Source organism: Molothrus aeneus, chromosome 6, assembly GCF_037042795.1.
Source record: "Molothrus aeneus isolate 106 chromosome 6, BPBGC_Maene_1.0, whole genome shotgun sequence".
Classification (NCBI taxonomy): Eukaryota; Metazoa; Chordata; class Aves; order Passeriformes; family Icteridae; genus Molothrus; species Molothrus aeneus.
Window position 1 is genome coordinate 8,494,325 of NC_089651.1, and position 12,595 is coordinate 8,506,919.

Sequence of the window (12,595 nt, forward strand, 5' to 3'; positions counted from 1 at the left end):
AGTCCATTCCCCCTTGGCTACAGGCTTTGCTGCCTTCTGCCAAGCTGTACGTGTAACCAGAATATGCCAGGTACAGAGAAGAGGCAGTCATGGAGCACTTAGCAAAAGGTGCACTCAATTTTTCATTAAAAAAGGAAACATCTCTTCACTGAGCCATCTTTAAAAAATCAAAAATGGTCATGCACGGCCTGCTATGGGGCAGAGCTTGTGGCTTAAAACGGGAGCCAGACGTACAATAATGCATTAATTAACGCTTGTGAGGCAATTGAAAATGGCACATGGTGTATGCTCCTGCAAACCACATTGATTAATTACCATCAGTGATCTGCTGCTTTGTTAGAACCTTTCCGAGATGTGCCTTCTCATTAGCCTGGTACAAAGCAACCCTCAGCAGGAGGGAACAAGTTGCTTCAAACACGGTTCAACTTTCTGCCAGTTTAATCTTCATCTCATTGACAGACTTCTGAATCTTAATTTAATTATAGTGCCTTAAATGTTTTGTGATAGCGTATCTCAATCTCTCAGTTCTGTCTTTTTAAGCTTTTTTAAGTTGTTGTGGGACAGAGGAATAGATAATTTTTTCCAGTGTCCATTAAATTTCCCTTTGCCTCCAGTGCAGTATGTGCTCCATAAAAGAGATGAACCTGCTGCAAGTGAAATAAGCTGATGCTGCACTGTCTTTTTAGGGCAACAAAAATCTTTATAGATTATTTTCCCGAGTGCCATGAATCTCCTTCAAAGCCTTAAGTCACTGATACCAATTAATAAACTTAATAGTCTCATTTTCAATTCACATTCAGGTCGTACAGAGCGTGTGCTCTGGCAGATGCTTAAAAGCTTTGCCTTTCAGAGATAAAATGTTACCTTGTGTGTGAGGTGGGGGTGATTCAGGAGCAGAAAGACCTGTTAAAGTGCAGCACCTGAGGCCTCCTTGTTTTCTGAATTTACAGTCTCAGGCTGTCAGTCGTATAAATGAGTGATGCTCTCTGATGTTCTCTTCCAAGCAGGCAACGAAATTGGCAGGGAGTCTTGGGTTTTGTGCTGATGTGTCCAGAATTCAAATAATTTCATTCTCGGCTATAATGACAATTGGAGGTAGAGTATTACCTTGAGAAAAGAGAAGGGAGAGATGGCTTCTGGATCCTGGATTGAATTAACAAGAGATTCCCATTTACTCTCTCCACTGAAAACTCTATTATGCAGGGCTCTTATTGCCCTTATTCAAGGGCAGGGAATTAAAAAAGTGATATCGATGGTAATGCTCTCATCTTCCTGCCATGGCACTGAATAATGGGGACAAAGAAGGGGAATCTTGACGGATGATACGCCTTTTAAAATACTGCTGATAGCGGAAACACGGAAAGGACGACGCATTTGAGACTCAGTGATGAAGTCATATTCAGATTTTTGTGCTTTTTGCTTACGACTTTAAATCAGCTCTGCTTTCCTTTTTGCTGTCGTTTTTTGGAACATTTTATTTTCTTGTTTTTGCAGGAGAGAGTCCTTACTGAAAGGAACGTAATGGAGATGAGGTAAAGTGTTGCTTATACTAATTCCAAGAGAAATCTGCTCTCTCTCCTCCTGGACTCAGAGAGCAAGCATTGGGAATTTGTCCTGGAAAAGTCCAGCAACAGATTGGTATAATTATTTGGGGAGAGCAATACTGCTACTCAAGTGGAGGCTCTTCTGGCACTTTCTAGTTCAGCTTAAGCTCTTTCTGAAGTTACATGGACTAAATAAACCTGGTGGTCTTATAAAAAATGATACCTGATACTGGTGGTCTTATAAAAAATGATGTAAAGGACCCTTCTTTTACAAATACATACATTTAGGCCTAAAAAATATATTTCCCTGTGTAAACTAGACCTTACATAAAATAATGAGTGTGTTTGCATTAGGAACTTTTATGGAATAAGTAAGAACATCTCCATTCTATGAGTGGGTAAATGAGAAGCAAAATATTGAACTACCTTGCCAAAAGTCACTTTCTGAGGTGAGAACAACACACAGGTCTTGGTTTACTTAGTGCAAACCTGCAAGGTCTCCCTGAGCTATTAACACTCTTCCCTGATCTCAGCCCAGATGTAAATGAGGCCCCTTGCCCTAAATTTTCAGTCAAAGGTTCCGTGAGGTGAAATCATGAAAATCAGCCCTGTTACGGCTCACACTCTGTGTATGTGTAACACGACCTGGAGAACCATTGTGCACCTCCACCCTACCTCAGCATCCTGGCTACACCCACCAAGCTTTGCAAATGAACTCATTAATGACTTTAGGCTTTGTTTCTTGCTGGGCAGAATATTTGCAAGGAGCCGCTGTCAATGGAAGAGAGCTGATAGCTGTATTTTCCTTGCCTCTCCTTGCCTCTGCTGGCGGGAATTCAGGCTAATAATTATAATTATAATCTGCCTGTGGCCTCCAGAGGTCAGCATATCACTGGAAAATAGCTAAATATCAGCGCCCTCAAACTATACTTTCCAAGTTGTTCTCATTAGGTGCAGGTTCCAATTTCACTGATAACAAGATTTAAAGGGTTTGTCCCCAACTCTCCTTGTGACAGCAAAAGCCAGAAAAGCTGTCTCAGAGTATGCATTGTAAAATGCAGAAGGTTGTCATTGATCAGTGGCTGGCACATCTCCTGGGTGATGAGTTTATTGAGAACAGTCAAGTGGATATCCACAGGTTTAAGCTGCTATTCCTGATGTGTCACTAGTGATGGAGTGAATGGACCTGCCAAGCACCTTCTGGGTGGGTGCCAGACTTGCTCAGTTGTGGGAAAAGCTTTAATTTTTAGTGCCTTTCAGCACAACTTGCAGTTGTAGTCCCACTCTCAAAAGGAATAATGTAGAATCAGAGATGAGAAATAAGAGTTTATCAGAGGCATGAAACAGCTTTCAGGCAAGAATAAACTTAAGACTATTCACCTCAGGAAAAATAAGTTGGAGAGAATATGATAGCATAGAATCATGGAATGGTTTGAGTTGGAAGGGACCTTAAAGATGACTGAAATTAATTCTTTCTAAATAGGTTTATTGGCTCTCATGATATTATCCTGGATTCCCTAATCCAGAGCAAAATCAGGATGAGCTACCTTTCTAAAAGACCCAAATTTTACATGATTTCCAAGATCAGATAGATGCAATCTGTTGCAAAACACCCAGAACCAGCCTCATAACATCCTCATAAACACCAAAGAGCCTTGGTGTCACACAACACTGATTTCTCCTATTTCTTAGCATGAAGACCACAAGATTTACTGAACCCTCGGTGTTCTCACATTTGTGCTTTGAAACAAAACCTGAAGTGGATCCAGCTGTAGACAAAGAGTAGAAACCCTGCTACCAAAAAATAAAATTAAGAATACCAAAAAAAAAAAAAAATCCAGCACAATTAAAAAAAAAAAAAAGAAAGAACAACACTCAAATCTTTCATTATTTTTATTAAAGCTGCAGAGTCTTACTACACACAACAAATATTTTATTGATATAATCTAAGTTAATAAAATAGTTGAACAACTCTTTAGATTTATATTTGTATAGAAATGATCTGGGGAACATCTCATCTTGAGACAGCAGTGCCCGAAAGCAACTATTCAGCAGGGTTTTTTAAAAGAAGAGTCTGGGACTAGAGGATGCACTGTTCATTCTCAAAGGAAAAAGAAAAAATCCATGCAAAAATAACTCCCACCCAAAGTGTAAGGCCATATGGAATGACCACATGAGGGATGGCTCTTTCCTTCCAGTATTCCTCGTCACGCCTACTGTGGGAGCTTGTCATCTAAACTCAGCAATGAAAACAAGACAGAAAGAAAACTGAATTGCACAATCCTAGTCTGCAGGTGACAACGTCATTACATCTCTTTACAGAAGTCCCTACTCTGCTCCAGTTGGGAGGATGGGTTATGGTGCTGTGTCTGTCCCGAGCTGCCAGCTGATGTCAGTTACTGTCCGTGCTGTGAACACAAGTCAGTCTAGCTACTATTGCTTTGCTCTCCCTCCTTCACCTGGGTGTAGTTTACATTCTAGGTAGCACTGCCTGCCGAGGGCTGACCGCGTGGCGTTTCCCCCCCGTTCCAAAGCCCACAGCCCAAGGGGTGATCTCCTGGCTGCAGCTGGGCCCGGGAGGTGTCTGTCCCAGAGCGCCAGGCGCGTCCGTGCTAGATCATGCCGTTGATCTTAGTCCACTCGTAGATGTCCTGCTCGCAGACGATGTCCGAGTTGATGAGCAGGTACCTGTCCCCCACGCAGAAGTGCTTCTGGCAGGCGGCACACTTGAAGCACTCGAGGTGATAGACCTTGTCCTTCACCCGCATGGTCATCTCGTAGGCGCGGATCCGCTTCTCACAGGAGGCGCACAGCCCGTCCTGGCCAAAGAGCCTGCAGCGACAGCGCAGAGGTCAGCACGGCTCCTTGGCTGGGCAAAACCCAATCAAAAACAGAGCAAACAGCCCTGGTCCATTAGGACAAGTGCTGACTTAGAGAGAGGTCATGTGGGAAGCTGCCCAGAAGAGCTGGAAACTTTACAACACCAAAAATTGAAAAAGAAAACCCAAGGTTTTCAACTTGGATAAAATCACAGAATGGGTTGGGTTGGAAGGAAATTTAAAGTCCATCCTGTGCCACCCCCTGCCATGGGCAGGGACACCTTCCACTAGCACAGGTTGCTCCAAGCTCCATCCAACTGGGCCTTGGACATTTCCAGGGATGGGGCACCACAGCTTCTCTGAGCAACTTGTGCCAGGGCCTCACCGCCCTTCCAGGGAAGAATTTCTTCCATAATATCCAAACTAAATCTACTGAAATCTATCAATATAATTGGTTTCTCTGATCAATGATTTTATCCTGAATTGGAGGAGCAAAGGTTGCCCAGAGCACTGCATGAAGTTGTGCCACATTAACACTTCCACTTCTGTGATCAACAGAAATTACCTTTTGCTAATAATTTTTGCCTTTCCTAAACTGTTGCTCTGTAATTTGCACCAAGGAGTTGGGATAAGCCATGGTCTAAGGCTCTCCTGCCTTTTGTCTGTGCCTCCACACTGGAAATTCTTTCAAGCATTTCTATATCCATGAAGGCACTCCTGATCCATGAAGTCACTCCTGATGGGTTTCAGAAGGACACATTCTAACACCTCCTAGATACCTATGAGAAAATTTTATACTGTGGACTGCTCTTTAATCCACGTGGAGAAACCCTGCTGAGGTCCTCATGACATTGTCTATAAAAAGGAGACTCTAAAGAATGCCTTGCAGCATTTATTAAGTCAAATCAGTAATAAAGAAGCATGAATATACTGATTTTTTTATTTTGGAAAGGGACTACTGCTACAGGTGATGTATTCATTGAGTTTGACTTCCAACTTTCACACTGATTCTGGAAAGAGTTTTTCCACCTCCTACACATCTCCTGCATGTGTTGTGCCTGATTTAAATCATCTTCTGAACTGGTAAAAGGATGTCTGGTAAATTAAGAGACATTTAAGGAAAAAGAATATAATTCCTTTTGTCTACCAGGAGATGTCAGTGTTTACTTCTGCCCAGTGAAAGTAACACTAAGGTTACAAAGATTGCCAGTTTTTTCATTAATGAGGGAAGATATCGATTGCATTATTAAATAAATAAAAATGTTGGATTGCACTGCAAGAAAACGCATTAATTGTATTGCCATATTTCCTGTTGCTTCCATTTTAAGATGAAAAGTATCTGGGAAGTGTAATTAACACTGGATCACTGCTGGATTTACAAGTGGTCCCATTAGCAGAACTCAGTCCTTAATTTCTGCTCAGCAAAATTCCATCAGCAAAGCCCAGGGACAGCATAATTAGGAAGTCCACTGAGATTTTGGTTTCATTTTTATTGGCAGGTAAATTAGCCTTCAGTAAAAAAGCTGGAAAAATACCAAATATCATTATTCTGTTCCACAAACCTCCTGACACATTAGGGATCCATTAGAAGAAATGGAACACAACCAGCACAGCAAAGATCAATACATTTTAATCAAGAATGTAAAGATCCTTTGTTATCAATTTTTTTGTGAAATATCTTAGTCTCCAATTAATCCTTTACTTACAAATTTGGGCAAAGCAGGCAGGCAGAGAGTTATTGATGAAAACACCCATAACAAGTGTATTTGTAGGATCTGATTCTGCAAAATGTGCAAATTCTTGCTTGTTCACCACTGGGCTTAAGAATGCCAAAACCCCAAATGATCTTTCATCTCTTACCTGGGTTTAAACACCTTTAAGCTCCAAGGCAATTCTGGGAGAAGCAGAAAACTCCTTAAAACCATTCAGGGTAACCAGTTCATTGCCAGCTTAGTGGGAGATTGCTGGAATTCAGCCCCTTTTCCCAATTTCTGCTTGCCAGAATGCCACATTGACCCTTCACCTGTGGGGTTAGGTCTGTGCAGAATGACAGATGCCAACAACTCCTAGTCCTGGGAGTTCTTTCTGTATTCTTCAATTATCAAATAATTCTGGTTCGTCCACAATGTGTAGCACTGTTTTCACTTCCATTAAAAATGCTTTTTTTCCCCCCAAACTTTAAAAGATTGATCTATAAACAACTCTGTGTTGTTTATCTAAGCAACACAGGTAATCTCTAGCTTTATCTATAACTTACTGAAGAATCCCAGCAATACTAAAATTATCTGCATATGAATCCCAAAAATACAAGGACAGGTTGAGGGAGTTGGGGCTGTGCACTCTGGAGAAGGCTCTGGGGAGACCTTAGAGCCTCTTCCAGTGCTTTAAGGGGTTCCAGGAAAGTTGGAGACAGACTTTGGACAAGGGATGGAGGAATGGGACAAGAGGGAATGGCTTTAAAGTGCCAGAGGGTGTCTTTAGTTGGAATATTGGGAAGGAATTCTTCCCTGAGGTGAGGCCCTGGCACAGGGTGCCCAGAGAAGCCGTGGATGCCCCATCCCTGGAAGGCCAGCTTGGAGGGGAATTGGAGCAGCCTGTCCTAGTGGAAGGTGTCTCTGCCTGTGGCAGGGGCTGAAAGGAGAGGAGCTGTAATGTCCCTTTCCAGCCCAGATGTTCCAGGGATTCTAGGACAGGAGCCCATACTGCAAACCTGAGCTTGCAGACGCTGCCAGGCTTCGAGATCCATTCCAAAGGCATTCCTCAATCCCAGCTGCGCTCAGTAAAACGGGAAGGAGGCAGGAAGGGTGTGAGGAGTGGGATGCCTACCTGAGATAGTCCCTCCTGCAGAGCTTCCTGCCCAGCTTGTAGTAGAGACGCCTGCCCACCTCGCCGAGCCGGCAGCCGCACAGGTCGCAGCTGAGGCAGTCCTCGTGCCAGTACTGGTCGATGGCCTTCAGGAAATAGCGGTCCCCGATGTTCTGCTGGCAACCCCCACATGTCAGCAGCGACGGGGGAATCTGCAGCACCTCATCCACCGGCTCCCTGAGGGGGTGAGACAAACCTTGGGCGAGGGAAACCCACTCCGAGAGCATCCACACGAGAAGGGGGACAAGCAAAATGGGTCCCAAGCTCAGACAGGTTAGGACAGGGAGGGTGGAGTCCTCGTTATTGCTCGTTTTCAGCAGGACTAAGAAAGGCACCCAAGGGATTTTACACTTTCTGTTGGGAAATGGAAATTTGGAGACTAAGTTTGACAGTGCCACTTCTCAGAACAGCACGAAATGGATAAACACAACAGCTGATTCTGTTGCCCAACTGGTTTAAGTCTCGCTGCTGATTTTAATAAAGCCAGCATTTTACCTCATGTTGCTGCAGGACTTCTTTTTTCTCTTAGCCAAGGACATGAATCCCCTGGGATGGGTTTATGCCAACATACCTCAATTATTTACACATCCAAGAGTGAAAGGAGGCACAAATCTTTATTGTGATATTAGCACTGACTCTTTATGCACCTATTTTGTTCCTTTTTCTAAAAAGCTTGGAGAGCTAGGATAATTCTGGTAAAAGTGAGAATTTTCTTCTAAGTATTTCTGTGTCTTTTGGGGTAATTTCACAACTTAAAAAAAAAAGAGAAAAAAATTAAAAGAAAACAGTACCTGAACTCAGTTTTGTAATGTTCTGGGATTCACCTAAATGCCAGAGAAGTAAATTAAAAAATCTACTGGATCTATCCCTTAAGCACTTGCTTAATTTCAAACCTGTGGCTAGTAGAGTGGACCCCAAATTTTTTCATTTTATTGGATTAGTGCTCCAGCACAGAGTCCCCGAGCAATTTGCTACTGTCATTGGTCTGTCCTCCCCTGGGCTGCTGGGGGCAGAGGAGACCTACACTGATGAAGAAGCCCTGCTCCCAGTTTCCAGCAGGCAACAGGAAAAAAATTGTATTACTCCTGCTTATTTACTGGATCAGCAGTTTTCTGGGCAAAAATTACTTTCTTCAGCAGGGAGGAACGACCTCTGGTCAAAAACTTCTGGGCTGAGAAAGGGATCCTGCAGTTTTTATTTAGGCAAGCTGAGCCCTGAGATATTATCTGGTTCTATTCTGCTCTGGTTTCTCCCTTCTAAGTTTAAACTGCTGTGCCCTGCAAGCTATGTCATAACACCCTCTCCTGCCAGCTCACCATCCTGTGAGTTTTCATTAAAATCATGGGGAACACATGATTAGGCCCTGCTTTTTCCAAATTCTTCCTTTTGGGCCGCATGCTCCCTTTCCTAACACGTGAGCTCCATGCTGACAACTTCTGAGAGCCTTCCAGTAGAAGGAAGCTCTCATCATTATCCTTCATTATCCATTTTTTGAAACTTTGGGGTGTACCCCAAAATGTTTCATCTGAGGGGTGTTTGGGAATCCCAAGCCAGGTTTCCCTGAGAGCCCTGAGCTCAGGAACAGCCCAACGGATGTTTATGCAGAGCAGCATTCCTGGTTAACGCATTAGGCTTTTGATGTCCACCGATTCCTAAGCCAGCACTTAAGCCACCAGAACACAAGGCAGGTAAATAAATAAAGATTAAAAAAACTTTGTAGATGAAAGCTGGACATCATTAGGAGCTGGGATTAGCGTTTCTTAAAAAAAAAAAAAAAAACTTAAAAAAAACCAAACCAACAGCATAAAGGAAAATGTAACATGTAAAACATCATGGAATGAAGTGATTTAACCCCCAAAAGCAGCAGTTCCCATGTGCTCGTTCCGGGCTCCAAGCGATGGCATTTTTAGTATCTGACAGGAAACAAACCACGAATGACTCAATTTACTGAGAGAGATGTTTTAAGCGTTATCTGGAAACGGAGATTTTATAATTTATTTCTTTTTTCTTCTCTTTTACCGCGATCGCTGACAAGCCTAAGTGCAGTTAATTAGCACGTTCAGGGCTGAAGTGGCCCTGGGTCGGTGCTGGGTTACCATCCCTGGGTGTGCAGCAGGGATGGGACAGCGGGAGCACAGCCCGGGAGAAAGCCTGGATCTGGGCACGGAAGCCGGTCCCTTCCCTGAGTGGGAAGCCCAGGGAGGGAAATTCTCATCTCCTACATCCCGTCCATCAAGTCTGTCTACATGCTCTTAGCAGAACACCCAGCCCCCACCAAAGCTTTCTACGAGCTTTTGGAAGTTGCATTACGAAAACGTGGAAGTTGGGCACCCGCAGCTAACAGCCCTGACCTTTCACTGATAGGCTGCAGCGAGTCGGGCAGATCGGGGACGGAGCCGAGAGGGTCCCTTGGGATGGAAAACCTGGAAGCTTGGGAAGCGGGATGCTGTCTCTCTCTCGCCGAGCATCCCCACCACCCCGCGCTGGGATGAGCGAGTGGGAGATGCCTTGCCCGGGGGGAATTGCGCCTCTCTGCTCCCGGCTGCTCCTTCCCACAACTTGGGGGGCTCTCCCCAAGCTCCCGCACACCGCCAGCCCCGCGGGGCCGGGGCAGCCCGGTGTCCGAGCCGGGGGAGGGGGGTCGGAGCGGCGGGGGCTGCCGCGAAGCCCTCCGGGGCTGCCGGGCACACAATGCCGGCGGCGGCTCCGTCGGGGAGGACGGGCGGCACCGGGAGGCTCCCGGGGACGATGGCGAGCGGGGGACCGGGCAGAAAAAGCGCGCACTTACTCGGAAGGATCGAGGCTTTTCCTCTCGATGGCCGATGACATTGGCAGGGCCGGTTCCTTTGTGGCGTGCCGGTGGTGGGCTCTGCCCCCGCCGCCCCCGCAGAGGCTGTCTGCTCGCGGAGCCTTGTCGCCAGCCGCGCTGCCCCGCCGCCCCGCGATGACATTCACAGGATTTCCTCCTGCAGCACCGAGACACAGAGACACACACGGGGGCTGGGGCTGCGCTCCGGCCCCGCACGGCCCCCCCCGGCCCCGCACGCCCCCCCCCGGCCCCGCTGACCTCCCATCCCCGCCGCGCTCCCCCCGCGCCCCGCACGGCGGGGCCGCTCCCGCGGCGGGCGGGGGGCGGCGGCCGCGGCCGCCACCGCGGCTCCTCCGCGCCCGGCGCTCAGCGGCTCCGCGCGGGCAGCTCCGCACTCGCTCCGCGCCCGGGCGGCAGCGCCGAGAGCGGCGGCAGCCGCATCCCCGGGATTATTATTACTCCGTGGCTCAGCCCCGGCTCTCTGGTTTCATTTCCTTTTTCCTGATCACGATTCAAATACAATAGAAGGAAATCACACTTAAAGAGACAGCTGCCCGTTTCTTAACTGCACTCCTGGGGATTCGGCAATACAAACAGCAGCATCACGACTCGCTGGGTTCCTTAAAGAGACAGAGCGGGGCTCCCCAGAGCCAGGGCTGGGGGCTGCCGAGGCGTTCTCACGTTATTATTATTATTCCCCTGCTAACGCTGTCTGTGTGCGCAGGCAGGTGGGCGACCTGAGAACGATCCCGAGAGCTGGAAAAGAATAAGCGCCTGGTTCCGGATTGTGCCGCCTTCTCAGCTGCACAGAGAGCGGCACTCACCATCCCTCTCCTCGCCCTCTCCCTCTCTGACACGAACATGCACATGCCCACACGCACCCATGGGTTTGTGCGGCACTTGGAGAGCCACAGGTAAAGATCCCGAGCATTATTTGTCCGCCCAGAGTTCAAACCGGTCAGCTCAGTTGTGCCTCATTTATAGCCCCGAGTGAACATTTGCTTCCAGACACCCCCGGATTCTTGGCAAGCCCTGTAACAAATTTACGCCCTGGCACGGCGTGATGCTAATGACCTGTAAAAGCCGGCGAGTACCAAGTATCGATCCGTAATTAATCCAAGAGGTGCCAAAGACGAGGAAAGTCTTGCCTGAACATGTCTATTTTCCCTCCCACCCTTCCTCCTCTCCATCAGCACAGCACATCCCGGAAAGGACTGATTTACAGCGCCGGAGTGAAAACTATTGCAGCAATCCGAGCCTTTGCCAGGCTCTGTGGCGTTTGACGCTGGCCCTTGCTGGAGGCAGAGTTCTGGACGGGACGAACAGCTTGCCCTGTTAATTCCTTTAAAAACAGTAAAGAAATATCTGTAATAAAGTCCCAGGGAGTAGTAGTAGCAGCAATATTTCGCTTCTATATTAATTCCCAAAAGAGAAATGTATTTGATGTCTATTTTTATGACTACATTCTCCTTTTTTTCAGCTTTTTGGCAGCTGGGGATATAATATCTGCAATACATTAATGAGCCCGATCCAAAGATTAGTAATGTCAGCAGAAGGACTGTTATTCCTTTCAAGGGGCTTTGAACCAAGCTCTTGAAATACTTTAGAGCTATCACTGGTCATTAGAACACATCTTTCTTATTCTTTAAACACATTATCTCCAATGTATTTTCAGCTATTACAGCAGGACAGTCACTCTCATTTCTGTTGAAGGAAAAGGCTCTTTTGTTAGGTTTTCACAGACAGGACTGAATTATATGATGACTATTTAATTTCTGGCATGTTTACCCTGTGATCAGCAAAGTAAAATAAATGTAAATCTTGCCAGAAGACTGAATAACTAAACTATTGCAAGATTCCATGGGAAAAAAAGAATCTGCCAGGAACTTCACTTGGTTAAAAAAAAGAATCAGAAATTTAATTAAAGATGGCTCAAAAACATTCAGAAGGACATCAAAGATGTTTAAAAATACGCAAGACATTTATATGAGCTTGGTTTCTCCAGTGTCTCAAGGTTTAAAAAAATATAACCTCTTAAAATATAAAAGGCAAAATTTCCCTGATGATTGGGGTACTCATATTCTGATAAACTCCTGATGGATTAATGTGAACAATTCCATGCCAGTAAATGTTCTGATCTCAGAAGTTGTGCACACATTGCAGACATGCTGGCCTGCTGCCTCTCTTCTATTTATTTTCCCAAAATTCACAGGAAATTAATATATTTAAGACCTCTGTGCCTTTGTGCATCTAAAAGAGTTCAAAAGTTTTGGTGAGGGACAAAAGTATCAACATTAGCACATAAGGAATTACTTAATTCCTTAGAAAAACAACATCAAAATGAGGACTTAGAATACACAGTGGCCAATGGTTATTGGGAAAAAACAATTTTTAAGATTTTGCAATTCCTTGCTTTGCTCAGACCACCTCAGGTCTGGCACATAATGAGATATTTCTCATATTCATAGTTGAGCACAAGCACTGATGCACAGACCAGGAACATTCCTGCATTGCCAGATCAGTCCCTTCACCTGCAGAAAAGCTTTTCTGCATAAAAC

General features: G+C 45.6%; 1 protein-coding gene across 2 annotated transcripts; it reads right to left on the bottom strand.

Annotated features, from left to right (window-relative positions):
- Positions 1 to 3,422: 3,422 nt before the first annotated feature.
- Positions 3,423 to 10,809, bottom strand: LMO2 (LIM domain only 2). Of its 2 annotated transcripts, none has more exons than XM_066551825.1 (4): positions 10,604 to 10,809; positions 10,017 to 10,194; positions 7,190 to 7,405; positions 3,423 to 4,376 (listed from the first exon to the last, which is right to left on the bottom strand). In XM_066551825.1, the coding sequence occupies exons 1-4, from the start codon at positions 10,638 to 10,640 to the stop codon at positions 4,157 to 4,159; spliced, it is 651 nt and encodes a 216-aa protein (XP_066407922.1). In that variant the 5' UTR covers positions 10,641 to 10,809; the 3' UTR covers positions 3,423 to 4,156. The 2 variants fall into 2 exon arrangements, with proteins under 2 accessions (XP_066407922.1, XP_066407923.1); XM_066551826.1 differs by lacking the exon at positions 10,604 to 10,809 and adding an exon at positions 10,296 to 10,317.
- Positions 10,810 to 12,595: the final 1,786 nt, after the last annotated feature.

What these genes read in the sequence shown, in the direction of transcription:
- LMO2 (XM_066551825.1), bottom strand. Translation starts at nt 10,640, where the DNA reads ATGCTGCTGTTTGTATTGCCGAATCCCCAGGAGTGCA. An exon ending in AAAAGCCTCGATCCTTCCGA is followed by an intron (nt 7,406 to 10,016) that starts GTAAGTGCGCGC and finishes TCACCCCCTCAG; the next exon opens with GGAGCCGGTGGATGAGGTGC. An exon ending in TGCAGGAGGGACTATCTCAG is followed by an intron (nt 4,377 to 7,189) that starts GTAGGCATCCCA and finishes CTGTCGCTGCAG; the next exon opens with GCTCTTTGGCCAGGACGGGC.